General features: G+C 43.2%; 4 protein-coding genes across 5 annotated transcripts in view; 2 read left to right on the top strand and 2 right to left on the bottom strand.

The window, feature by feature from the left end:
* Window positions 1-7529, bottom strand: part of LOC137790520 (spectrin beta chain, non-erythrocytic 4) — a 60652-nt gene extending 53123 nt beyond the window's left edge. For both annotated transcript variants that reach the window (XM_068584837.1, XM_068584839.1), the window contains exon 1: window positions 7105-7529. The gene's annotated coding sequence lies outside the window, so the exon portion shown is untranslated. The remainder of the gene's footprint in view (window positions 1-7104) is intronic.
* Window positions 7530-9619: 2090 nt separating this feature from the next.
* blvrb (biliverdin reductase B) lies at window positions 9620-12796 on the top strand. Its single transcript, XM_068584842.1, has 5 exons — window positions 9620-9897; window positions 10968-11129; window positions 11647-11736; window positions 11851-11982; window positions 12266-12796. Exons 1-5 carry the CDS (start codon window positions 9813-9815, stop codon window positions 12418-12420), a joined length of 624 nt encoding a protein of 207 aa, XP_068440943.1. The 5' UTR covers window positions 9620-9812; the 3' UTR covers window positions 12421-12796.
* Window positions 12797-14569: 1773 nt separating this feature from the next.
* sertad3 (SERTA domain containing 3) lies at window positions 14570-18047 on the top strand. The gene is made up of 3 exons (XM_068585135.1): window positions 14570-14636; window positions 14734-14807; window positions 15680-18047. The coding sequence occupies exon 3, from the start codon at window positions 15687-15689 to the stop codon at window positions 16545-16547; it is 861 nt and encodes a 286-aa protein (XP_068441236.1). The 5' UTR covers window positions 14570-14636; window positions 14734-14807; window positions 15680-15686; the 3' UTR covers window positions 16548-18047.
* Window positions 18048-18111: 64 nt separating this feature from the next.
* Window positions 18112-27241, bottom strand: kcnk6 (potassium channel, subfamily K, member 6). The gene is made up of 3 exons (XM_068585181.1): window positions 26884-27241; window positions 23397-23786; window positions 18112-19540 (listed from the first exon to the last, which is right to left on the bottom strand). Exons 1-3 carry the CDS (start codon window positions 27197-27199, stop codon window positions 19290-19292), a joined length of 957 nt encoding a protein of 318 aa, XP_068441282.1. The 5' UTR covers window positions 27200-27241; the 3' UTR covers window positions 18112-19289.
* Window positions 27242-27757: the final 516 nt, after the last annotated feature.

Here is a 27757-nt window from a genome sequence, read left to right as displayed (position 1 = left end):
AGTCTTCTGCTCGCTGAACATTGTCTGCTATTGAACGCCTTTCTCAGCTTCGCTGATAATATCTCAGCATGGTGTGTTGTGCCTCAGATGAGTGGCAGCCGATGGTGTGATCCCAGATGTTGCAAATGAGCGAGCCCCATGTTCAACCCCCCTTCGTCCTTGTACATGTTTCCCCCATCAGCCTGTTTCCCTTGAGAGAGCGAGAGCCAAATCAAGGTTGGTTGTATCCAGTCCCACTGCGGACCGACTGATACCTGCATCCAAAGCCCCCTGACTGATATCTATCTACCAAGCATGAAGCGAGAGAAGGTTCCTATGGTGTGTGTAGCTGCGGAGAGGTGGGAGGACGTGGAGAATAAAACAATGGCAGCCAATCAGTGGGCCTGTCACAACAGTTATGTTATACGACTCATGCATATATCAGGGGTGTCATACTTAATTCAGTGAAGGGGCCACATGCTGCCCATTTTAATCTCAAGTGGGCCGGACCGGTAAAATCACAGCATAATAACGCATGAATAACGACAATATTTCTCTATGTTTCAATCATTGTTGAAGGTTTTTGGATGATAAACCCTATTTTCAACGATTAACTAGCAACATAAAGACCAATCAGCCCTCTGTTTATCTGCCTGGGCTCTGCTCCTCTGCAGATTCCCTCGCTTTGTGACGCGTTTGTGACGCCGCTTGCGTGACGTGATCCATTTTTAACGACTTCCAACACATTAATATCAGCTCTCACATCCGACTGCGGATCAATGGTTTGCATGTCCGTCTTACAAGCAGAGGATCAGAGGTTCAAATCCCAGCTCTGCTAATTCTGATCGAAAAAAAATAATGTTTTTTACTGTTGGATTGGACCCCCTGGCTGGCCGGATCCGGCCCGCGGGCCGTATGTTTGACACCTCTGTCATATATATAGACATGACCTCGATCATTTTTTCTGACTTCATTGTTACTGTTATGGCTTGTTTACGTGTTTGTTTACATAAGAATGTCAACACTATTCACGCCAACGTGATCAGAATAAACAACAACAGTTTTCTTTACATTTTGAGTCGTTGTGCAAATATTTTATGTCTATTAATTAAAAACATTTTTTTTAAATGTTTCAATCACAATGTCTAAATATTCTTAATAATTCGAAGTTGAGGTAATCGTAATGTCAGTGGCATAAAATGTTTTTAATATGACAATAATATTATTTATCGCAACAATTTCTGGGTCAATATATTGTCAAGCAAAATCGTCGTAGTCAAAATCATGACAGTTTTACTAATCTGAAAGCTGGCGGCATTTTTTGAAATGCATGTCGTAAAATATTGCTAAAATAAAAATACCTGACGTTATGACGTAGAAAGAGAGACTTTATAGGAATTATAAGAATAGAGAGAGAATGTGATATCAAGATGCATCATGATAAGAAAAATTATGATAACGTTAAGAAGCTGGAATCAAAACCCATTACAGAGGATTAACGAGGAGAAACAACAGATTTACCACAACGGCAAGTCGACATCAGTCAAACTGCCTTAATCTCATGACAGTCAACATCAACATACTGTGTGTGTGTGTGTGTGTGTGAGAGAGAGAGTGTGTGTGTGTGTGTCCTCTGTTCTCCTTGCGTGATCCTCGCCTAACCTCAACCACCTGGTGTCTCTCAATCAATCAGACACACACTGCTCGTACTAATATCTGCATGTGTGTGTGTGTGTGTGTGTGTGTGTGTGTGTGTGTGTGTGTGTTATCGATGTTATTTTAATAATGGGACTCAGCTGTTGAGGAATCAGCCGGCCCCGGGCAGGAGCGACAATCACACACATGCTCCCGAAATAAATGGTCAAAATTGAGAGAGCGGAGTCGGAGATATCCTGGCCAAAAATGATGGGTCGTGCCATTCCTTCCTGATAAAAGTTTCAAGTCTATAAAGCCCAAACCAAGATGGACCTGATAACACACAAGGGTAATTTATTTTAGAGGACGAACAGCTGTGTTCACAGGCTGACTCTTATTCCCTGTAAACTGCAGCTTCATGTGTCAAAAACCGGTGGAGTGCTTCTGAGTTTCCTCATTCATCATCATGCACAAACACGCGGTGGGCATATTCCCTTCCATGAAGGTTTGCAGTAAACCGACTGGAAACACACAGTATCACCCGTCCCGACTGCAGCGTCAACAACAAAGTGCTGAGTAATGCTGCTGCCGGCCGGCATGGAAAGTTGGATCAGTCATCAACGACTAAAACCACAAAGCTGCACTAAAACTAAAACGCGGGTGATGGAGTAGATTCTCTGCCGAATGCTATCAATGATATTCATGCTGCTCATAAACACAACACACTTGAGAAGGTTATCTTCAGGGAATCTGAACAGTGAACATTGTTGATTTTAAAAATGTCCGCAGAGCAATATCTATGTTTCACACGGTGTTGATTAAATCTGTTAACGTCCATCAATTTAGTTGTATTGATATTGTGTAAACTCAGACAATTTAAATATGAAATCTGGAAGCAGAAAGGTAAGTGAAACAACATCACGAACACAGGATCATCATAAACAATGCTCCTGGATCTTTTTGTGCTTTCCCAGACTGCAGGGGATCTGGTTCTGGTGGACTCAACAGGGTTCTGTCCGGGACCTGAAGGATCAAATGTTTAAACAGCAGCAGCCTCTCTGATCTCTTCATGGAGCTGGAAGAAAGAGGAGGAATCACTGCTGTGTGTGTGTGTGTGCTTTTGAACATCCCATATACATTGTAAAACCTCAGTGGAAAATCACACACACATGTTGTTTTACTTTACTTCATAATACTAATATTACCTGTCAGGTGAAAATGTAATGCAAATAAACCACGTGGTGCAGATTAGGCTAGATTAAAAATCAGAGTAGAGCGGAATAGACACGTTGATTCATCATTTAGTGGTTTAACAAAACTAATTTGACCATTTTGATAATCTGCTAAACATTAATAGTAAACATTTTGCAGTTTCAGGTTTTCAAATTTCTGGATTGGCTAGCGTTCATTGTCATGATTGAGTTATAATAACATAACATATTTGGGGATTTTGGACTAAAAAACAAGCAAGTTTAATAAGTCACCTGGGAAAACTGGGTAATGACATATTTGTTTTGTTCTTGTGTTAAAAAAAACGACTAATTGTTGGTTGCAGCCCAGAGACAGATGAGGAGGAGGAAAGTCGAGGTGAACAAAAGAAGTTGTCATGTCCCGCCCACGCTGCTTTATTGACAATCTAAGTAAAAACAATAACGGGCATCAGAGACGTCTTTTAGTGTCTCGCTCAGACGACAGAATGCAGATCATCTGAGGCGTCCTGGTTTTCTTCTGGTGGATCAACCAGAACCTCAACACGGTTCATAGGACAGCATCTAAAGAGAAATGTTCTCCCAGGTGTGTTGAGTGTGTTGCTCTTTCAGCTGCTGCTGTGACATAGTTGTGAACTGTTAGAATACTTGTATTAATTACTATTATTCATAGTCTTAAAGAAAGATGATTACATCGCAAGCTTTCACAGGTGTGTATAAGGGATCAAACTAATGATTAGGTTTTCCATTCAAATAATTGACTAAATTGACGTATCGGCAAATGACAATAAATTGATAATAATAGTTATTGCAGATGTATTTTCTATTGATTTACTATTGGAACAATGGCCTGTATGGTATGTGTATATAACATGTGCGTGTGCAGAACTGTCAGGTCTTATGCTTTCCCCTCTAAACCACTCAGTGTTATTATTGCCCTCCCTCCCCAGCTATGCTGTCGCTGTTCGTAACCACAATAAATCACCATTACGCCAATGGTGTAATGAAAGCGTCGCCCCCCCCTCCCTCCACACACACACTGCTCTCTCCTTTAATTATCCTTCACACTTTTTCAACAAATTCCCACCCGCCCCTGTGTCCTAAACTCAAGTCCTGTCTCTGGCCTGCACAGCTAGCATTTCGGGGTTATTGGCATTTGGCACATTATTATTATTATTGGCCATCCTTACCAAAGATTGACAATACTCCAATTATTTCAGCCCGCAAGATGCCAAACATCAGGCGCCCTTGAAACAAGCACTGAACCTGTGAACGTTGCAGTGAGGCAGCTCGGTCATTAACACCAGTGAGTTCAGTGCTGATGCTGAACGGCATCGGGAATAGCCTGTTGGTTCAAGTTAAACCAGAAGCACCAGCTCAGGTTCTTCATACTTCTGTGATTTGAGCAGTCAGTCAAATATTGTGACTTGATCCAGAATCACATGTGTGTCACTGTATTTTCTGATCTTGTGCTAACCTCTGCAGAGTCCACAAACAGCAAACAGCTAAGCGGGTCCAGATCCACTCTTTAGGAGCTCCTCACCAGGCCCTTTTAAGCTGCAAGAGCCTTTACAAGTGACTTGGTTCCAGCCCTGGCGCCCTACTCCAAAGGCCAAATGTTCCTTAGTCCCAAGAATTATCAGGGTGAATTTAAAATATAGGATGTCACTAAATGACCAAACACCAACTTGAGACTGAAACAGATGGCATGCAGCGTTAATTTAGACTGCAAGCAAGCACTAGTTGGTCAGGGTATATCTATATAGTGGGTAGGATAGCCTTAGAAGTGAGTTGATTTATAAAACTGGCAATATTCATACTTTCTGACCGCCCATCTATATTTCAGGTTAGGTTAGATTTGAGTGAGAGAGGCACAATCATCAAGAGGGAGTGATTTGTTTTATAGAAGGGAGATGTTGTAGAGAAACAGAAAGGCTGACCTTGGAAGAGGTGAAATAGTGAGAATCAGGGGAAAGGACACATATGACTGGAAAGATGGAGAGAGAGAGAGAGAGAGAGAGAGAGAGAGAGAGAGAGAGAGAGAAAAGGGGGGGGAGAGACAGCTGCCAGTGTTAATCAGTCAGAGGCAGCAGCTTTGTGTCTCTAAAGGCTTATTGGGGACCAGACCCTAAGTGTGTGCGTCCACTCTTTTTACCACACACACACACACACACTCCCGCACACATCAGTGATAAAGGCGATAAAGTTGCATATGCACAGAAGAAACCAACTTTATTGCTGCTCTGAATAAATACAGCAGGGCAGAAAACCTTGTTCTTGCTGATCTGCAACAAAAAGCAGCAACAAAGGACACATTTTGACGAAACCATCATTTGTATTCAGCCCCTACGAGACGCCAAGCCAACCTTCAAATTCAACAATTATTCTGACCCAAACCTAACCTCATCCACAACTTTATCCAGAATGATCTCACTTTGGCTCTCTCTCTCTCTCTCTTCAACACAAACGCACCAGGTGCTTCATCGTGACGTCACCCAGTACGCACTTTACACACAGCACTGAGTCACTTCTACTCATTTCACCTCCGCAAAGTGAAACAACATCTAGGAGAGAGAGAGAGAGAGAGAGAGAGAGAGAGAGAGAGAGAGAGAGAGAGAGAGAGAGAGAGAGAGAGAGAGAGAGAGAGCAGCCGACGCCCAGTCCTGAGTCTGTGAGAAAGACCCCAAGTCTTACTCACAACTGTCACCTTGTGGTCCGATAAACAACGGATCAGCAGCAGAGGACTTCAGTGTCCTAGAGAGGCTTTCTATTGTATATATATATATATATATATAGATACATACATATAAATATAGACATATATATCTAAAGATATATATATACCCGCTTTTTAACTTGAAGCATTAGATCCAAATGTAGTATGCTACTTTAACAATATGTGGGTGTTTATAACACTTTTGAGGACAGGGGTCAATGTGGACATGTATTTTGGTATTATACAAATGGAAGTGATACTAGACGAGACCATAATTTCTAATAAATGCGCACTTGAAACCCCCCTGTAGGTGTATTACACAAGTTAAATAGTGACACCAGATTTTAACTTCCATTAAATACAATAAGGTAAAAAAGCATTAGTCTATTATGTACCGTGGACTATTGTTAAAATAAAGAGTGATAGGATCAAACTGGCTCTATTAATGTCATCAAAGTTATCTACAGGATAGCCTGTGGTTTGCTGTGATATTTAATACAAATGACTGAATTAAATGAATGACTATACAGCCTTTGCTCATTATGAGTCTCTCTCTCTCTCTCTCTCTCTCTCTCTCTCTCTCTCTCTCTCTCTCTCTCTCTCCATACACACACACACCTTGCACCAACAAACCAAAGCTAGCCAACTGACCCACACCTGCATGCACACCTCTGCATTAGCTCCCCGCTTAGCCAGCACAGATGTTTACCACAAATGGCGACCATGTAACAGTCCCGACCGAGGTAGTGGTCACATTGCGCTGCAGATGTGATCAACAACACACCACGTTGAGACCTGACAGGCTACAGTGCATCAGCTCCTTCTGCTCGCGCTGCTAAAGCGAGCTATGCTGCTGCTGCTGCTGGCCTTGTCTCCCCAAAAGGGTAAGAATAATATGAATGCCTCCCACCACCCAACCCCTGCATAAGGGGGCTATACAACAGAGAAATTAGGGGAATAGCTGATACCACAAGGGGCAGGAATGCCAAAGTAATGTCAGGTCACATAGTGAGCCAGAGAGACACTCTACTTTCCTGCAGGAATATATAGGATGACTGGGACGCTTAGGGAAGTTGCAATTTACATTGGGGGTACAGTTTGCCTAAATGCCACCAGAACCCAACGTAGTCCACCGGCAATTTAAAGTTACCGGTTATGATGAACATTGATAATAAACTGATCCTGTGTAACATGCAACAACATCACAAAGCCGATACACTAGGCCGCTATTCGGCTGCTTCCTTGACCCATTTATCCTCTCGAACTGCAGGCAGACAGCTCTGGCAGCTGGCATCCTAACTTTTTCCAGGCATGCATCGTGTAACACATGGAGTGGCAAAAAAAAGACATGTAACAGCGCGGTTCCCCCCTCGCCGGATCACTGCGGTACCCTGCACCCAAATCGCAGGCCGGCGTCCCCTGCAAAAAAAAAAAAAGGGGGAAGGGGAAGAAAAAAAAAAAACACCATCGTGCACCTCGACTCCTTGCTCTCACTCAGGGAATGATTGAATAAAACGACATCCCGTGGAGGAATGAATCATGCTGTCGTCCTTCTGTCGGCCTTACCTCAGCTTCAGTGTCAGGCTTCTTGGATTGGTTTTGTCCGCCTCTTATACCCAAGACGACCGTTTGGCTGAATCGATGAGGAGAGCGGTTTATCAATGGAGGAATCTGACGCTCCGCTCTTATTCCAGCAGGGTCTTCCCTCGATTAGTCCTTATTACTACCAGGATGCAGCGGGTTGTCCGGGTAATCACGGTGGCAGCAGCCCGGAGAGCCTCTGCCGTGGAGACGCGGTGCCTTGGCGCAGGGAACGGGCGCTGTGCGCCTGCAGCGGTGACCGCGGGCCGGGAGATGCTGTCGGTGCGGAGGATGCGAGCCGGTGGAGGGTGATTATGATATCCATAGAGGTCCCCGTTTCCACCTGACACAACCTCTCCTTCCTTCTCCTCCTCCTCCTCCTCCTCCTCCTGCTCTTCCTCTCCGCTGGTGATGCTGGAGAGAAATATCAGCATTAGTGCGGAGAGCAGAGAGAGAGAGAGAGAGAGAGTGAGAGAGAGAGAGCGAGAGAGAGAGAGAGAGAGAGAGAGAGAGAGAGAGAGAGAGACTGTCAGTGTCAAATGTGAGCAGGAAGCCACAAGAGGCTGTGCTTTTAACGTTACACGTCGTCATTTTACAGCAGCAGACGTGGTTTTAAAGGCGAAACAGAAAACCAAATGTAAAAAAAAATGTAAAAAGCCTATGAAAGCACATAAACAGATGTTGCTTTAAAAATATTTCGATTCAACTGGGTGACTTTGACCCATATTAAACTGCTGTAGTCAGACGTAAATTAAACGTACTAATGTTGGTGTTAGCACAGCTAAACTAAGCTAGCTTTTAAATGCTCAAATTACACTATGCTAATGTTAAACTTTAACTTTATCCCCACGACGAGGCAATGGCTACTGCTGTAAAGACAAAAGTTTAACATACCTTAAGCAAGTTGTGTTAAGAGCGTTGAGATGTTTGGCTAACTAACTGACTAACTAGCTAACTAACTAGGTTAATTAATATCACCTAGTTATCTACCACATCTTCAGGTCCACGAAGAAGAAGAAGTGGGCGGGGCAGCGGTTGTTTTTCATTATCATTTTTAAAAATAACTATGAATCTGAAATTACTTATAAATAAACTTCTGTTTTAAAGCACTTTATATCTATTTATTTTTTAAATGCTGAGTTCATGAGTCAAAATTAGTTAAATAAATGATAGTCCTTAAAAACACATTGCAGTTTTCGTAGACTTAAATGTAGTGAAATACTATATATAAATAGAAGATTATATTATATTAAACAAACTGACTGTTTGACATTGTATGTGTCAGACAAATGTTCAAAGCAGATAGAGCTTTCCCATAGACTGTGCATCTTTTAGGCGACTGCAGGTCAGGACAAACTAATTGTTGTGAAGAAAGTAAATGGACCATAATCACACCATTATATGTCGCTGTGCATTAGTGACTTGTGTGAATAATCTTGAGATAGGCCTAAACAGACACATTTGTTTCAAGACATTTAATCATCAACAGGAAACTTACAAAAAACTAAAAGATGATTCACCGGTTAAACAATTATGTATTCAACATTTTCATTTTACAGTAATTATATTTTGATTTGTACTTCTCTTTACTCTGCTTGCTGTTCTAACATCAGTAAATACTGTAATTTAGTGTTGGTTATCGCCTGCTTTGAAATGAATCAGCTATAATTAGCTTGGAACCCAAACTCGTTTTATACTTTAGATTTTCTACATTAGAAACACGAATGAAGAAAGGATTTAGTGATATAAATCCTCACATCTCTGTTTAAATGTCCAAATGCAAGAAGAAAAACTAAGTGCACCTGAATTCGCTCTCAAAGTGAGTCGGTTTTGGAAGCCCTGAGGAAATGTATTTTAAAAAATAAATAAAAAAACTTGCACAAAAGCAGGTCAGCCTCTTGCGTATTCACCTATTAGAAGCACAACTTGTGTATAACAAAGTATTGGTTTGACCTGTCCACCAATGGTACATTTAAGTAAAATTTTCAACTCTATTTTATTCCACTTTATACTTTTTTATTCGATATTTATTTGATCTAATATAATTTGACCAAGTATAGTTACTACTTGCAAGTGGAGACTATTAACACAAAATATAAATCCTATACTATGATTGATTGATCCCCAGGTGTAAATAAATATGCTACAGATGCTCTTACACATACGCACAAAGAAATAAGAAACACAAGACAATGTGAAATGTTAATGTGCACAAAGTGACAATATATAGCACAATTTATTTAGAGAATGTGAGTAGATAATAAAATAAGGAATACAAAATAATAAATGTGTGCATCAAACAATGCAAACATTTTAAAAGTAATGCTGAGAAGAGGTAAAAAATAAATAAATAAAAGAGTGTAAAAGTATTTTAAGTAAGTCCCTTCTCGCTGTAACGTTAAAGTGATGGAGCCGTATAATCTACATGTTTCAATACTGCTATGAAAAGTACCATCACGACTGCATAATAATTTTTACGATTTTTACAGCGCGGCCCCTTTAAATCTCCGTGAAGGAGGAGGGGGAGGAGTCTGAGATTGCGGAAGTGCCTCTCTTCTGTCACATAAGAGGTTTGTACACATGTCAAATGGGACTTTTTCAAAACATTTAAAGTAAAGTCCACATCGGACTCAGTTTGAACCGGCCAAATAGTTAGTCGTTGTTGTGTCGTGGAACTCGCTTACCTGCAAACGATGTCGGACACCATCAAAAACGTCGCGATATTTGGAGCCACGGGAATGACCGGGATGGCGACCCTGCCGCTGGCGGTGGCTGCAGGTGAGGAGTGAGATTAGAATATGTATCGGTGCCTTGTGCTGGTCACACCGTTCACCCGTTATGGACCACTATACGAGCGCTATTCCATGAATGCATATAATGTTAGAATATATATTTGGATTATTATATGGGGAAAACTATGGTTATTTGGGGATTTTGTCAAAATCCACCTGCTCTAATTGCACTGCTGCTCTAATTGCGTCGCAGCAAATGCAATCTGATTTAATTTCAATTACACGTTTCACATGTGGAACTTTTTTCTTTCTTTCTTTTTGAATCTCATAAATTAAATATATACTTTTGTTTATAATGAATACATTCAAATGTACAGTTTACATTTAGGATCATACTCTGCTGCAGTTCGCTCCATTATAATCTATTGGGATTCCCCAAAGTTTCGAAACGCTCACATAATGTCACATGATTCATTAAATTTAGCAGCGTTTTCAGTCCCTTTTTCCTTCCTTAACCACCGGGGACCGAGCAATACTGTCGAGTCATGTTAGACATCAGGCGGTCTGCAGCACTTTGCTGAGTCACACAGCTGATAGTGGAAGCTGGTCACTATCTTGCCCATGCAGAAAGGGTGTGATCTCCATAGTGCAGCAGGTGAAAATACACTCTATAACTTTAGCTCCAGTTCCAAAAACATCATAATCATTGCATTTTCTGTGGGATTTTAATACCACAGCACAATATATAACCAATCCGACCAAAGGGACAGTTTTAGTGTGAGGGTTTCTAAACAAGGGTGAAAGGTCATCAATCGGTCCTTGACCCCCAGCTGCTCCACTGTGGCAGTGACTCTCGTTGACCCACTCCTTTTTGGCTCTTTTTTTCATGATCTTGATGAAGTTTTCATTTTACACCTCCTGCGAGGTGTAAAGGAGAAATCATAAGAATTTAGGGAATATAACAACGGGAACCTGAAATGGCGTCAGGCTGCGTTGATGTCATGATGAATACGATACAAAAATCATAAAAGTATATTGTAGGGCTAGTATTTGGATGTGTAAGAGCATCCAGCGATGACGCCAGTGTGTTTAATTTGCCCTCGTTCCCTCCATCAGGGTACAATGTGACGGTGCTGGTGCGGGACCCCGCCAAGTTGCCCGCCGACCACAAGGCCTCCAGAGTGGTGGTGGGAGATGTGCTCAACAAAGAGGACGTGAAGAAGACCATGGAGGGCCAGGACGCTGTGGTCATCATTCTGGGCACCAGGAACAACCTGAGTTAGTCTCCACGGTTTAAAGCTAAAATAACTTTGATTGGTCGCCGTTTTCTCACATTCACCTCACACAAGGAGGATCGTCGTATTGAATGGTGTAATAGTTGGAACTTTTCACCACAGGTCGCAGTGTGCGTTTTACAACACATACCCCTATGTTGTTTCAATGACACGTTCTAAAGCACACAAAAAAGGTGGACCTTATTTTTCAAAAGTAGCAAAACAATAATAGCAATTGCTGAACAGTAAACATCAAATATTCAATTTCAATAAAACACCAATTCCATTTAGCTGTCACATGAATGTCGAATCTGAAAACAGAGATTACATAATTGATGCATAGGATGTCTTCTGAATACGGCATCTACTAAAAATTAAAACACTAATTATTTCATCTTGTGCTTCCATATATGTACACATACGTGGAGGAATGCTCGCCTCTCAAACTGCACTCGAGTACAGCTTTTAAATGTCTAGTGACGCTCCACGTCAGGTACTGTAATATGATTTGCGCTCGCCAGGCCCGACCACCATGATGTCTGAAGGCACCAAGAACATCCTTGACGCCATGAAGGCTCGCGGGATCGTCAAAGTGGTCGGCTGCATGTCGGGTATGACTCACTGTTTGAAAAAAAATTTAAACAATAAAGTGCTGAAGTTCAGACAAGCAGTACAATTAAGACAATTGCATGAAGTGCGTTTGTGTTTCTCCTTGTCCCTCCCAGCCTTTCTGCTGTGGGATCGCGCCAAAGTCCCGCCCGGGATGCTCCCTGTGACAGAGGACCATGACAGGATGTACGCAGCGCTGCAGTCATCGGGGCTGGACTACGTGGCCGTCATGCCTCCTCACATTGGTGGTCAGTAGGAAGTAGAGCTTTATTTAAAATAATATTTAAATAAGTGGAACTATCAAAACAGTTTACTGATGTAAAAGTGCTGCAATAAGCCAATCTGATTCAATTCATGTGGGAATTATGTGTTGTAATAATAATAACATGAACAAGCAAAAACAAACTGATAACCAGCCAACGATGACATCAAACCTTTTTATTAATTTATTTTTGTAGACAAAGAGAGCGTTGTTGTGTTTTCTTGTGTTTCTTTATAACCAGTTTTAGTTTCTGTCTTGCCCTCCTCCAGGCGACCTCCCTCTGACTGAGAGCTACACGGCGGCGGCGGACATGCTAAAAGGAAGAGCCATCTCTAAACATGACCTGGGACACTTCTTTGTCAAGTGTCTGTCCACCTCAGAGTGGGACGGCAAGACCGTCGGAGTGTGGGGAGAATACAAATAAACCCACCGAACCGCCCGGAAAGGGGCTTCAGATCTCTTCTGAGCATCATTCTGAAGAGAAGATCCATGTTCATGCAGAGAATTCTGCAGATGAATGAAGGAGTGATATATGAGCAGATCAAGATTACCAGTGTGATTTGGTCATCAGCTTTGGCTGTGGCTGTTAACATAACTTTTTTATTATAGCAGTGGAAAATAAAAGATTTTATTGTGCTGAATGAGTAAAGTGTCATGTGAATGAGTGAAGCTGCAGGCTGGTTGTTGCTGGAGTGACAAAACAACATCAATGGTAGTAATACACTGTATACTAGCATTCTGTTCTCTACATCATTTACATTACACTTTGTGAAAGCTACATGAAGAACACAGTAGATCAGGCATACATTAAAATATACATAAAACAACACTTAACAAGAGTACCTTTAATTTGTGGATAACTGTGCTGTTGCAGTACAAACTGTACACATATGGGCTGGATCAGTGTTACTAAACATGTCTTTGTTAAGGTTTGGTGTTGTGTGTTTTTCGGCGTGAATGAGTTGATAAAAAACTTGCAGGTCCATTGGTCTAGTCTCTCTGCCTGCCGCGGGTCACCTCATGGGAGTCTTTCCTTTTCTAAAGGACAGACGGAAAGTCAGATGAGTCTCATGCGTTACGCATGACGTGTAGCTGTTGTGCCACTCCCTCTGACAAAAGAATGTGTCAAGTGACCCAAGTGCAGAAAACAAAATCCCTGACATTTTCAATTATGTCCTTCAAAATAAAACCTGTTTGTTTTTTCAAAGGATAGAGAACATACAAGGAATTTGTGCATCACCAAAACAACGTGAATGAGAAAACATACAAATTTACAATAAAATATGACTCGAATAAGAAAACCAGAATAATATAATGTGATTAAGTAATGACAGTTAGTATTTTCTTTATTAATAGATGCCCATAAAACACATGATGCTTAGTATATTATGTGGTAAAAATAAATATAACATTAACTTAATACACTATAGCACATTATTGTCTATATGGATTATAATATACAATATATAGTACTATATAACATTGTAAATACAGCATATACTGCAACATAGTGGACACCTATATTGTTTCTCTATTGTCAGGACTGCACTCAATGTAATATAATATGTTATAATATATGTAATAATAATACTAATAATGTGAACATGATATGCTTATTACATTAAATGTAATATAGTCAGTGTATAGTAATATAATGCTAATGTTATGTTATAATATTTAAAAAAAAAAAAAAAAAAAGGTGCAGCAGACGTTTGCTAAGTTTTATTTTGACAGAGTACAAGAGGTTGTGACGACATGTTTTTCTCTGCCGTCCAATGCACAGGCCGAGGAGGAGCTACTGCTTTTTTTAAAGTGGACTCACTGGTTCTTCAAGCGGCGAGAAGTCGAGTTGTGGAATTTAAATCGAAACCGTGAACTTTGACATGTCGACGCTTTGTCTCAGCAGAAGTTGACCCTTGATCCGACGACCGCTGCTCTCTCAGGTAAACGACTCGTCTCTGAAATACGACGGGCTCGGACCTCTGCGACCTTTATCACCGAGAGTTAAAAAAAAAACTAATTTATCACGTGGACGTGACTTAGACCTGTTAACTAATGGAGTTTGCTTTGTCATCACGCGTATTTAAATGGTCCGAGAAACAAAGTCGAAATATCTCCGATTGTTTTGATTTAGGATCGGTTCAGCAGCATAATATCCTCTCAGACAATATTGTTTTTACAGTAACTTAATAGGACTGGAACCCAAAAGCGGTCATTACTAGTGTTTTACGCACACACACACTGCCGTACTTTGTAAATAAAACCAATATACTGATGAAAATCTCTCCTCTGTCAGTGATGTAATCATTTAGGAATTAGAGCTATGCAAATTACATAATATCAAGCTTGACAATTCGGCCTGCGTAGAAAATAATCAGCGAATATTATAATGATATCTAGCCACGTATTATATGACCCGTGATATGATTAGTATAGTTGCCAAGTATATGTATGCACATATAAATATAGATGGATAAAAGTGAGATTTGCACGTCATCTTATTCAGAGTGTAACGTACTTACACTACACTACCCATAATGCCCCTCGCCGCATCCAGCCCCCACTGTGAGCCTTTTGGAGTGAAACTCAAATCACGGGCGGGAGAAGACCGAGTCAGTCGGCTCGCGTAGTCGTAGCGTAGTGAGTTTGAAACAGAAGGTTTACAATAGTTTTTTAATTGTCGATTTACTTTTTTATTAGCGGAGTTAAACGTTACGTTGTTTTTTTTGTTGTTTAGGTCGAAGAGGAGACGAACCCCAATAACTACCTAAAGTCAACGCTGCCGAGGAGAGACGGGAAGTGATTCAACAGGTCTGTTCGCTTAAACGTGTCTAACTTCCTCATTGTTTAAAGTTGAACACGCTCGTGTTTGACTAACTACGTTCGTAGTTTCCGTCTCTTTAATCGATATATTTCAAGTCGGTCCGATCCGCTGCACGTTATTCGACGGCCTCCGTCGAAGGCTCCGTTTCCCTCCTAACGTCACAACCCCCAACCCGCATTTAGTTTAGCTAGCGGACCGCTCGCTGCGGGACCTAACGGGAGCTAGCCACCTTTAGCTTTACAGATAAACAGCGCTGAATGCACTATATTACCACTTTTATGCTGATTTCATTTTTTTTTACGGTGTCGTGTTTTCAGCAGTGTGCGTTAATTCAAACGAAACAATTAGTTGCATAGTTATTTGCCAAGTCGTTCGGCCTAACTTGAACAAACAAGGATAGCAGTAAAAACATTTGCACCTTTTTATACGGCTGTTGCTAATGTGTTATTCCCCCAAACAGCTGACAAGGTAACATGCTATCTGTTACAGAGGGTCTTTGCTCCCCTCACTATCTACTGTCTCAGTCCATGGATGCAATGCATCCAATACTTTCTTTATTCCTGCTTAGAGGCGGCAACAGTAGAATATTACTTTTTTTTATTACAGGTTGTCAGAGCCCAAAAGGATATCTTTGATACCAACCAAACACTAACCTTAAATCCTGAGTGTTTAAGCATCAATATTTAAAAGATTATGTTTCCCTTCATTAACTTTCTATTTAGTGAATGCTTGATTATTTTATGATCCAGCGCAGACATAACTAAGTTTCTCATCTCATAAGCATTTAGGTATTCAACTGTTGTAATGTTAACTAAGCAGCAATACAAGTCAACCTAACGGTTTATGCCTTCCTCCACAGTTTAAAGATGATCATAAAGGGGCAGAAGCGCAAACATCCACCAGAGGACGTGGAGGTCTCCGACCGGAGCAGCCCCACCTGGGAAAGCCAGCGCCAGTTTGTCTTCTCGGTCTCCTTGAACAAGTATCAGTGTGGCCAGGTGCTGCCTGAACCCAGCCTGCGGAGGTCTGTCCTCATAGCCAACACTCTGCGGCTGATCAGCGTGGAGGCTTGTATGGCGCCCTCTGTAGACATGGAGGTGTCACAACCGTCCTGTAGCTCTTCATCTGCCCTCCAGGAGAGTATTTTTACCGAAGGCACTGCAGAAAAGCATCACTCTACAGTGATTTATTCTGACAGCCACTCGGCTCTTGTCAGCTGCCCTCTGGTTTCTTTAGATTGCACGTCAAATTGTGCTACAAGTAGGTCTCCTGCAAACTACCACTTGGATGCGTCAAATGTCCCCCTGTCAGTTAGAGTCGAAGATGAAGACTGGGGGTCGATGTCCACAGAGTCCGATTACTCTCTCTCGGCTGCCATCAACTCCATTCTCACTGCGTTGGACTCCATCATTGACGGGGGCCCTCAGGCAGCTCCGCGGACACCTCTCAGGTCCTTGGAGAACCTGTCGGGGCCCTGCGATGGCGGCGTGGGGTGGGCGAAACAGGGAGTCAGAGGTTATTCTGGAAGCTGGGAGCAGCAAGTAGAGTCTAGCGATCTGTTTCAGGATATAGACACATCCCTGCTGGAGAGAGACATGGGTGTGCTCGGGCTCAGGGGCAATGGAGGTGGATACCAGACTGAGGATGACTTTTACCAGTATCTGCCCACTTTCTCCTCTTCCACCTCTTCTCACACCGCTTTTCCCTCTCTCTCAACCAGGATCTGAAGTGCCTGCCTTTGTTCTCCTCGTTCATTCCATTGTCAGCCTTTTCACCTATCTTAGCCACACATCTCTAGTCAGAATCAAGGACATGGGGCTTTTTGTGCCACATGAAGAGTTTGTGTTTCTCCGGCAATATGGAGGCCACACCACAAAAAAAACTGTGTTTTTTTATACATGATTCACCCTAAACTGTCTCAACGACACAACAACTTCAAGTATTCCTGCATTCACATTGAATACCCCAGTTCACCTGGACTGAGAGAAGGAAGTTGTGTAAAATGTTAATGAGTTCTGAGAGAATGTGATTTGAAGGAGAATTTTTGAAACACTAATATCATAGGTCAAACTTCTGTGAAGAAATCGTTTAACCTCATATTTATCAGCGAGTTAGAACAGGGGAGTCGTATCAGGTGCTAAAAGAAAAGAAATCCATCACAAGAACCGGTGTTTTCTTCAAAGTCCGTCCATCACTTTATCATCAGTTATAAATCAGCAACTAGCAGGTACAGTACGGTGACGTTTTATGTGTCCTGCATCAGCAGTAACGAGGACTCAGTGGAAACAAGCAGACAACTCTTAATGCCACTCAACCAGCTTAAGCTTTCTCCCATCTGAAGGCTGAAACTAAAAGTTTAGTCCAAAATGTTTTCCCTATCGAAGGCAGTCTGAGTGCGGCTGCAGCTCAGGAAACACATTGCCGTTCTGCGACGCACCACGTGCTCAGACACAGCATCGGCTGTCTTTTACTAGTTATTCAAAGCGCGTCAACAGCACCGAGATTGTGTGCAACACGTCCTCGTGGGGTTTCTAATGCGACGGTACAGAGTCACTGTGCATTAGCCTGCGTCACAACCACTATGCGGCAGCTTCTGTTGTACAGATGTGTTTGTGGTCAGTCCTGGTGGGTGCTTAGCATGCTGTGAGCAGCTGTTCACTCATCAGTAGGTCTGCTCGCATGTTATGTCTGGTGTACGTATGAATTATTGCACTTTTGTTAATATGCATTTCTTGATATGCATTTCTTTTTCGTTAAGCAATGGTAATATTGCTGGTCAAATTATTCCTTCTGAAACCCTTAAAGTGGAGACCTGTTATGTCCTATAAATATGTGTTTAAAGAGAAAATCACTTGAGGAAACTTAACCAGCTATACATGTTGGTCCAGCATTCAAACCAACACTGATGAAACGTCCAACAGGGGAAATGCTGCGATGTGTTTGAGGAACCACTGTCGGGTCTTTTTACTTGTGTCTGTGGATCAGAGTTGCTTTCTATGCAAAGGGCCTTTGTGAATAGCTGGGCTGCAGTCTCACACTATTTATGACTGGCATATTTTTTTTAACAATATGTAATGTCATACCATGTTTGACAATGTAATTGTATAAAAATGTAATAATGGAAGTTATTCTGTTTACTCTACACATATTTGAATGGTTGTTTGGAAATTGAGGGCAGAATGCCCGGACACTGTATTAAGACTCTTTTTTCAGAAGACAAGTCTTTATTTATACCAATATTTTTAATAAAATGTGAAAATCAAGTGGTGCTGTTTGAATTTATTTATTCATTACAATGCATGAAGTACATCTTACTGCTGATATTTGACAGTTTTGGAAATGGATGGGGAAAATGATTACTGCACAAACTCTGTCATTCGATGCTGCGCTTCATTCATGACCCTGAAGAAAAGCAGCGTCACCGAGTATTGAGACAACCGTGAAAGTGAAAGAGCATCACATAAGTCTCCAACCAGAGAGGTTTCACTTTTGAGGCAGTTTCAGGCCGACCTGCTACCTCAAAACACTTCAGATGTTCTAATTTGGGTGTCGTCGGCTGCAACAGACTCCTGCTTTGAGGCAGATATCAACATCACAACACGTCAAGGAACATTTGCTTGCTCAGCATTCGCGGATCAAATCCCCAAAACGAAGAACGACATAATACAGGGGAGAGTTATTTTAATTCATAGCTGTCCAATGTGAAAACATGTTAAACTGATCGAACTAAACTACAAACAAATACCAACAACTTGTGTTTACAGGATCAGGACATGATAAGCCTGCTCATTCAACTACAACTTCTGATGGTAAAACTAAAATAACGTTAAAGTGCATTTCAAGTGTTCCCGACCTCCAAGTCACAGATAACGTGCCGTGTTTGACAAGTAACATGTGCTTTTTCCATTGAAATGAATCACGTCCTCACTCACCACAATGAAACATTTGTTATTTACAGTCTTTTGTTTGTTCCAACCCTTTGACCCTGTTTTTCTGGAGGTGTAGTAACATGTAGTAACACCAGGGGGCAGCACCGTAAAAGGAGCACAGCCATGACCTCATGTCCTGAGGCAAACCCAGTCCTGGTCTCTGGTCTTCAAGGCAAGTCACTGCTTTTACTCAGGTAATCTGAACACATCCACACAATGTTTTTACACATGTGTGTGTGTCATTTCACTGCAGTTGTGATCAATAATGCTTATGAAGAGGCATTCAAGTGGTGAAGGCCAACCCAGGCTCTAAAATATGACTGGACTATGACTGGACGGTCTATCGTGTGGAGGTGCTTTCCCCATGATGTGCAGACATGAAAAGGACCTGGGTGTGTTGTAATGAGGAGGCTGAAGAAGACAAAAGGAACAAATAAAGACAATTCAGATTCAACCCACCGGTGTAGATGTCAGAGGTAGAGCTATTTTTTCTTCTTCTTCTTCTTCTTTCATCCTCCTCTTCTTCATCGCGCCCACAGCTCAGCCTGTGTTGATGGTGTTGTACGAGGGCTGCGATCCCGGCTCCAGGGGCTTGCTGGCCTCTTTCTCCGTGATGAAAGAGGGCGTCTGAGCCTCGTGCCCGTCCTCCACGATGGGCTTCTGGTCGTCGTCCGGGTCAGACTCCTCGCATCGCGGCAGCTGCAGGAAGGTGGTCAGGCCGTGCAGGTCGGACATTTTGTGTATGGTGCGCAGCAGGAGGAACATCATCATCATGCCCACGAACAGGTAGACTGGGTGTGGGGCAGAGAGACAGGGGGTCATGCATTCGACTGAACAATCTATGTTACTTGCTGTGATGGCACACCTGAAAACCCAACAGCAAAATCTCTTTTCTGCTATAGTTGGACAAACTCCAATTAATGCTTGAAAATTCAATACAAATATTTGAGTAAGTTCACAGCGGCACGTTCAGGTGACTCATGAATCCACTAAACTGGCGTGATAATATTCAGGTATTTTAGGAACAATACAGTCTTACAGAACTGCTGAGACGCGCTACGAGCTGCAGAGCGATTGGACGATCACCAGTGGGTGTGGCTACAGATAAAACACAGATCTGATCCCAGGTTTCTACCCTGACCTGGTCCTAATCCACCCAGAGGAAGTTAAGTAATTGTATTTCAAGTACAAGTAAGAAATACTGCCCATCTCTGATTATAATCCTCACCGTCACTAAAAGGGAAAGACAGCTCTTTTTATTATTGTTCTTCCTGGATTTCAGGATTTTCCAGTCAGAATAATCATTAACTCTTCCATGCCTTTAGGGCTACGATCCGTAGAGCGAGTGTGAAGTCAAGTTCCTTTATTACAGGACTATAAAACAGAGTCCAGGTCTGACGTTTCATTTATAAGTTCATAATCAAACAGCAGCAAGTTGCAGATAATCTGTGACAAACTTGAATTGCATAACTTTTTTTGCAGCCTTAAAGTGTTGGCCGGGACCTTTACACAAAAAGCCTCGTGATGATTGAAGCCTGAATTGGTTCCGATGCCGTCGGTAGATGTGGTATTTTCCACAGAGCTGTTGTTTCAAGGTACAAGCAAAGCAGCATGAGCCCTTCTTGTGTACTACATACAAAAAGTAGAGCAGGCAGCTTTTAGGGCACAACCACACTGCTGTGAAAGTTTCAACCAGATGAGTCTTGTGACACAAAGCTCAATGTCCCATGACTACGCAAACTCTGAAAACGCGGCCGCTGAAGAGCAGAGGACCTAATGTCTGCAGAACTGACCCAGATAGCCACACAGAGTTCAGGGCCTGGACGATGGCCTCTCCCGACACCAGTATGCCAACAGTGCTGGATTACAGAGGCCTCAGCGCACCACCCTCCAGCCCACTGTGGGAGGTGGACAGTGGGCTGCAGGGGAGTCGCAGAGATAATGTGGCTTTAGCTTTGGTCCACAGCCAGGACTTCAGGAAACACAGATAAGAGCAGCTTATGAGCACCTTAAGTCAATTACTTTGATGAATCAGAAGTATGAAAGCTGCCATCTTTTAATCTCATACTACTTTTTTTCTTATGTTCCACCTGTGAAGCGATCGTTGTGATGAAGTAAAACAGGAACATGACGAGTTAAAAAGGACTTTGTTCAAACTTTTTGCTCTTCAGCAATACTGAGAATACTGTGCTGTCGTGGAAAAGCCTCTTTTTCTCTTTTACAACAACATGTTGAGGAAGTCTCAACGCGTTTGGGAGCCTTTCCATGGCAGGACTCCAGAATCAAAATATCTTTCATACGATGACGAATGAAAGATTTGAGATGGACCAACATGACGCCTGGTGATGTAAGGAGTGAACGCGTCATGGAGGAATGTACTTATGATCAGTTTCAGCCCTTCTCGTCACGTCGCTCTCCAAACCTCCAGCTGAAAACCTGCAATGGCCCACGTGTGTTAATCAGACTGGATCTGCATCAGTGTTATATAATGCAGCCTGCGGGACAAGGAAACAACACGGCTGGTCCGTGTGAACTGCTGGGCCTTCTTCCAAACCCAAGTCAAGGGATTAACCGAGGACAGGAGGGGAAAACAGTAATATCCAGTGTGTCCACCTGGGTGCTTCTGGTCATAAAATCAAATGTGAAACCCCACTAAGGCAAAAGTGTGTATCAGCTGAAAGTGTTCACGTCCTAAACCAACAGTTTTGCGAGTAAGGAGCTATTTTAGGTGGAATCTTGTTGAGTTAAAATCCCCACAAAAGGCAGCATTCATCGCAAGACGTTGTCCTAAATGTGTTAGTCAGGTATTCGCTGTGGAGCTCTCTGATGGACCGCTGGAGTAAAACAACAGCACGGCTTTAAGTTTGAACCCCGATTCATTTACAGAGTAAACACGCAGCACAGAGGCTGAACAACAAGACATACGGCATCATGTGACGGTGAGGTCTCAATCTAAAACAAGGACAAAGAAACCACTGGGATCCAGTGCAAGGTTTTCAAATGAAGAACCACATCCGCAGTTAACATCTGAAGCGTGTCTTCGTGAAAGTACCCAAACGGTTCACACACTCAGGAAGGAGGATTTCCTGTTCAACCTTTCCATCCGGACATTTATTCCTTCGCTCGCTCCCCCCAAAAAAACAATCTGCTCTTAGTTTATAAAAGCATGCAGACAGTACTTTGCATGTAGCTGTGCGTTTGGATGAAAATGATGTGACTAAAAATCAACAATCACTGGGTAAAAGAGATGGAAGATGACTTGCACTCACGATGTTGCCAAAATTCTGACGAAAACAGAAAAAATTGGGGATTACACCGGCTGTAAATAGAACTGAACTGTTCTGCAAACAAGACTAAGCCTCCAGCCGCGGGAGCAGCTGTGAGGCGTTTGTGGATTAGCATAAAAAAAACACACTTGAAAGTAACTTTGGGTAAATTATTTGAGTGCTGTTGCGTAAAAATCCCATAAAAAAATAAAACAAAACGTCTCAAAAGATCATTTCAGTTCCATTACATCTGATGGACTTCCACTGGTCCACACAGAAGAGCGCATTTCCAATTACCAGGCAGCTGACTGCTCAGACGTGAGCAATTTCTCCGGTGAGGAGCCCACTCCTCCTCGACGCCTCGACTGAGGAAAGAAGCGGTGAGAGGTGCGACTTCTCACCGCGGAGGTGAGAATGAAGGCTGCGTGCGAGGTCAGCTTCATCCCCTCAGAGAGGGAGACAAAGTAATGAAAAATCATCCTGGAAATATCATCTTTTCTCTCCGAAGACGGAGAAGATGAGACCGTCACCTCTGGCTCTGGAGGCCGATGTGGTGGACCTCAGTGAGGGCTCCTGTTCGTGTTTTTCATTCTTAGACATCGATGAAGTGAAATAACAACAACAGGGGAGATTAAAACCGTCTTTTTAAAAGGCTGTTGAGTGTAGAAACATCGACGACAGATGATTTAGATTTAACTTCAAACAGAAAAGCTCACGTTGCTTCTCGCAGGTGGTTGAGTTCAAGTCAGCTCCTGTGTGTTTGCTCAGCTGATGAGACACAAAGTGCACCACTTAGAAGTTGCTCTTGTGATCATTATTCAGATAAGAAGGACGCGAGCATCTGGCGAGGTTTACCAAGAGGCTTGACAGTTCATAGGGTGACACCAACGGGACTAGATGCACACTTTTACTCTGTATAATACGCAAGATGTCACACCTTGACACGCATACATGTATTTCAATAACTGTCAGCCGCGTGTGTGCGGTGTCATAACTTGAAGGGCTGTGACAGCGAGCAACGTCTGGCATTTGTCAGCATCTTTCCACACGTCTTTGGGAAAGTTCACGCGCGAGGACTAATTCATCCGCGATAGCTGAGGTATGGGCATTTGAAACGTACTTGTTTGCTCAGTAAACTGTGCACTGGCAAGTCACTGCGTCCTGGCTCTTGAGACAACGCCTTCTTGTCAAACATGAAGACGATGAAGCCGCAATAAGGGGAAGTGTGAGAGCCGTGTAGCGCGACTGGAGAAACGTTCAGACTAAACTAAACAAAGCTGACCGTCAGGAGCTAATTGTGAGCAAACGAACCAAGTGGTGAAACAATCATTGTTACACATCACATTTCAAATGCACACATTCATGCACCACCTGCACTCACCTATGACGGAGACCTGGTACAGCTGCCGGTACTTCTGCCGGGGCCGATTCCCCGGAACGAAGTCTCCGAGTCCGATGGTGCACAGCGAGATGAAACAGAAGTAGATGCCGTCCAAGAACGACCAGGACGGCTCCAGCGTGCTGAAGATGGCCGCCGGCGTCACGAAGAAGCACAGCACCACGGCGGCCAGCAGCAGCACGAAGTGGACGGTGGTGGCCGGCCGCGGCTGCATGCGGCGCTGCAGGAGGCCGACGGGCGCCAAGACCAGAGGGTGCATGATCCTCTGGACGCAGGCGGTGAGCACCAGCATGGTGAAGGGGACGCCGATCAGGGCGTAGAGGATGGAGAAGGCCTTTCCCGTGTCAGACAGTGGAGTGGTGTGACCGTAACCTGAGGAACAACAACAGGGGATGTTGGGAAGGAAGAGAAAAGACCAAGACGAGGGCGAAAAGAAAAGTGCTAGTTCCTGCTCATGAACATGAACAATTATTAAATCCCTCAGCAGCTTGACAGACTCATCCTGAATGTCCTTTTTTACTTGTGTACTGTGGTAAGTTCTGGCTAAATTAATTTAAAGCTCCACTCTGGTGGACTAAAATTCACCTTTTAGCTATTTCTTTAGTTTTCCGACAGTAAGTGGGCGGACCCAGTAACCGTATCACAAGACAACTCTCGATCTGAATAATTATTCAATCCCTGAGGATTTGAGTTGGAGAACTCACTTTGCAAACAGTGGTTCCTATGTTGGCACCGAGCTCTCGTTCATAGGATCTAAAACTACATTTTTCTCCGTTAACGTCTGTAAGCACAACTAATTAAACTGCCTTTGTCTCAAAGCAAAGGTTTCTGTTGCAGTTGTGCAAAAGCGACTGGATATTCTGTCTGGTAGGATGGAGAGCGTCATCTGAAATAATTCAGTGGAGCTATCCTCAATGAGTACTTAAAGTCTGTTAAAGCCCTGAAAGTATAACTTTAAAATGACTTAACAGCTTCAGCTAAAAACTACATTACAACTGTATCTTAAATATTAGACAAGCTTTAATATCTAGAAGCTGAAATGGTATCTATTTATGCACAAACCAGTCTCTCTTTAGTCTTCTGCAACTCTGTGTAGTCGCTGCCTTGAATTACATGTTGCGTGTGTTAACTTCTGATCCTCCAGATAAAAAGGTTCAGATAAAACACCGGAGGTTTGTTTACCGGCAGCGCGATCACCGGACCGCTTCTCTTGACAACCAAACCAAACATATTAACATGACATGAAGCGTCACAGAAGGAAACACACGCAGCATTGTGAAAGAAAGCCATGCATCACATACAGCAAACTATTTCCCCTGAACACAAAGGTCACGTCTGTTCCGCTTCATGCATGAGTTTGCATGTCCTCATGTGAGTGTCAGCGTGCCCGGGAATGTGACGCAGCGTTTTCATGGTACTTTGATTAAACAGGACGGAAGCTCGCAATGAAACTTCTCCGGTAGCGTCTCTGCGCGGCGCAACTGGAACGATTCAGCAGCGTGTTGGTGCCGAGTTTCAGAAACTTAGAAAGACCACAAGTCATGACGTTAAAGTGCAAGACAACACAAGGTCTCGCATAAATCATTTCTAAAGCCAATGATAATTACGCCTATGAAACAACTTTGGAAATGTTCGCTCTCTATCTCTTCATGTACTTGTAAGTCGGCGTTTTACATGTCTTTGTGAGTTGCCTTTAAAATTCTACAGCAAGAATTATCTTACTGGATTTTTTTGTTCCAATAGTTTTGCTTTTAAGGGCTTTCCGCAGAAAGAAAAAGCTACTGATCAAACATGCGGGCCTGGCCTTCCCCGTGCCACTATGTTTCACCCCAACATCCTGTTTCAACAGGAAACGAGTCAGATTAAGGGCACAGGAAATGGAAAAATGCAATTTCTTTTTCTTGTCACATCAGCTGAACAATCAGACCAGCTGGAACATTCTGCAAGGAGAACGTAAGTCAGTACCAGCGCTGCCGCCCCGTGGTTCACCACGGAGGATTGTGTGTCGTTAAATGTGAAGCAGGGAGTGGTTTTAAAACACAAACTTAAAGCAATGTTACAAAAAGGGAGAGTTATGTCGCCAATAAAGTATGGATAATATTTGGAAATATATATTTGGAAGGGAGGGGTCGGATGGGGACAATGAAGGTCTGTAAATAAACAAAGGAGTAATTCTTTCCAAAAATAAACAAACTGCTCATATTTGGACCGCGCCACTGGAGCCGGCGGTCTTCAGAGGAACGACTGCAGCCGGCGGTCTGCAGTCGAAGAGAGACGTCTCCAGTGAGAAGCCAGAGACAGCTGATGACACGGTGGTTCAGTTTGATTTAAGTGTCACTCTGTCCCACAAAGTCAACTACACAGCAACACAAGAGGGGAATCCGGCAATTAAGTATTTCACTTTCACAATGTGAGATGTCTTGAGAGAGCGTTGCCCATTTCCACCCCAACTACCAACTATTAAGAGTTGTCTTAATGATGATTCAACTCAAGGCAACGAGCTAAATCATTCCTCAGCGTCACATGCTTGATGACGTGATCTCTGCATGGATCTGCAAGTGGATCTCTCCCACCAGTTTGAAAGCTTTACAAGCTAAAAAATGGAGGTGGGATTTATGAAAGATAGACGTCTTGGCGTCACAAGACATTCATTTCAGCCAGACATACACTCATTCATGCAAATCAGTCATGTCGGCAGGAAGGTGAGCGGAACGATCGTTTCCTTGGTTTTTTATTCCGTAAAATGCTTAAATAACTGATTCCACTCTGATGTGATCTTGTACGCAACGTATTGTTCTTACAAACTGATCACTGATGAAGACGATGTGGTATAAGTAGGTCGTTGTGCAGGAAGCATGAAATAACAGTTCAGGGACACCACAACATTATCGATGACCCAGCTGGTCCCACAAAACCCTCCAATGTGGGACACCAGCTGCATACGTCACTTCCGGTGAAACCCAGGTCAGGTCTATAGATGCACTGCAGGGTGTGGGGTCTGACGTCACGTTGAATATGACCCTGCTGTGTGCTGCTCACTGGACCGTGTTCATCGGACCTCCAAGAAATTCAATTGCTTAAAAAAAGTCTGCACATTTCTTCACATTTATACGTTTGAAAGAACAGGAAATAATCGATTCACTTATGCTAGAAGTAAAGAGGAAACCCATTTCCCCTCATGCTGGGTCGCATCTGATGTCAGAAAGTCACAACTCGTCCGTCACTCCCACGACACGTGTTCAAAGAAGAAGAAAGAAAACCGCCATAAAGTTTGACTAGAATTTGACTTTTAGGGAGTTTACTCCCAAAAAGTAAATAAAAGTCTCTGAATTGGACCGGTGTGGTGTTTATTCTGCGTGGCTGCGCGTCACAGTAACGCGCTGTTTTATACTGTAACATGCAAGTCTCTTTAAGGCTAAAACCCACCAAAAAAAACCCACTTTCTTTGTGTATTGTCTGCACAACTCACCGACGGTGGTGACCAAAGTGTTGGCGAAGAACATGGAGGACGCCAGGTCCCAGTTGGAGGCGGCGGAGGAGTTGCTGAGCACGGAGACGCCGTACTTGTTGGCCGCCAGCACTTTGCGCAGAAAGCGCTCCAGCGCCGCGGCGTTGACGCAGCTCTGGTTCAGGAACTCCCGCTTCAGGACTTCCACGTCGCGCCGCAGCTTGTCCTCCACCGGCCGCTCGACGCTGGAGAAAACGAGCGCTCCGAAGAGCAGGTAGATGACGTAAAACAGCACGAAGCCGGTGAGCAGCAGCCACGACCTGCCTGCAGAATGCATGGCTGCGTGCGTTGCGGGTCTGTGGGCGTGCGTGGAGCTCCTCTCCGTCTCTGTGGCCGCTTTCCCCCTCTTCCTCTGCCTCTCTCTCTCTCTCTCTCTCTCTCTCTCTCTCTCTCTTCTTCCCTTCTCTGCGTGGGAACTGATTTTCTTCTTTTTGGGGGTTGTCCCAGTTGAACTTGAGGCCCTCCTGTTTAACGCATCCTCCTCCCACCGCAGCGGCAGCAGGGGTGTGGTGAACTGGAAGTCCTGCATCCTGCATCCTGGTATCTTGGATCCTGGAAAGTTCACTCAGGACTGAGAGGCCCAATCCCAGTCTCCACCCTGAACCCTGAAGGCCTGAGCCCTCAGGACTCACTGACGTCAGCTGCTAAACGTTTGGTGTGAGAGGCTGTTTACTTGACAATTGGGCGACAATATATTTACCTGAGTGTTTTTTAGAAAGACTTGTTAGGCAATAACTTTTAGCTGGACAACACATTCCCTGACTCTCCAAATAAATACATGCAGATTTAAAATGATTTTATAATCTGGGTTTTATTTAAAAAGTCTTACTTTTGA

The sequence above is a fragment of the Clinocottus analis genome, unplaced genomic scaffold, assembly GCF_023055335.1.
Source record: "Clinocottus analis isolate CAN_PGR_092001 unplaced genomic scaffold, fCliAna1.0.p SCAF_2, whole genome shotgun sequence".
Lineage (NCBI taxonomy): Eukaryota > Metazoa > Chordata > Actinopteri > Perciformes > Cottidae > Clinocottus > Clinocottus analis.
Note: the sequence above shows the minus strand (reverse complement) of the source record. Positions and strands in the feature narration are given on the sequence as shown.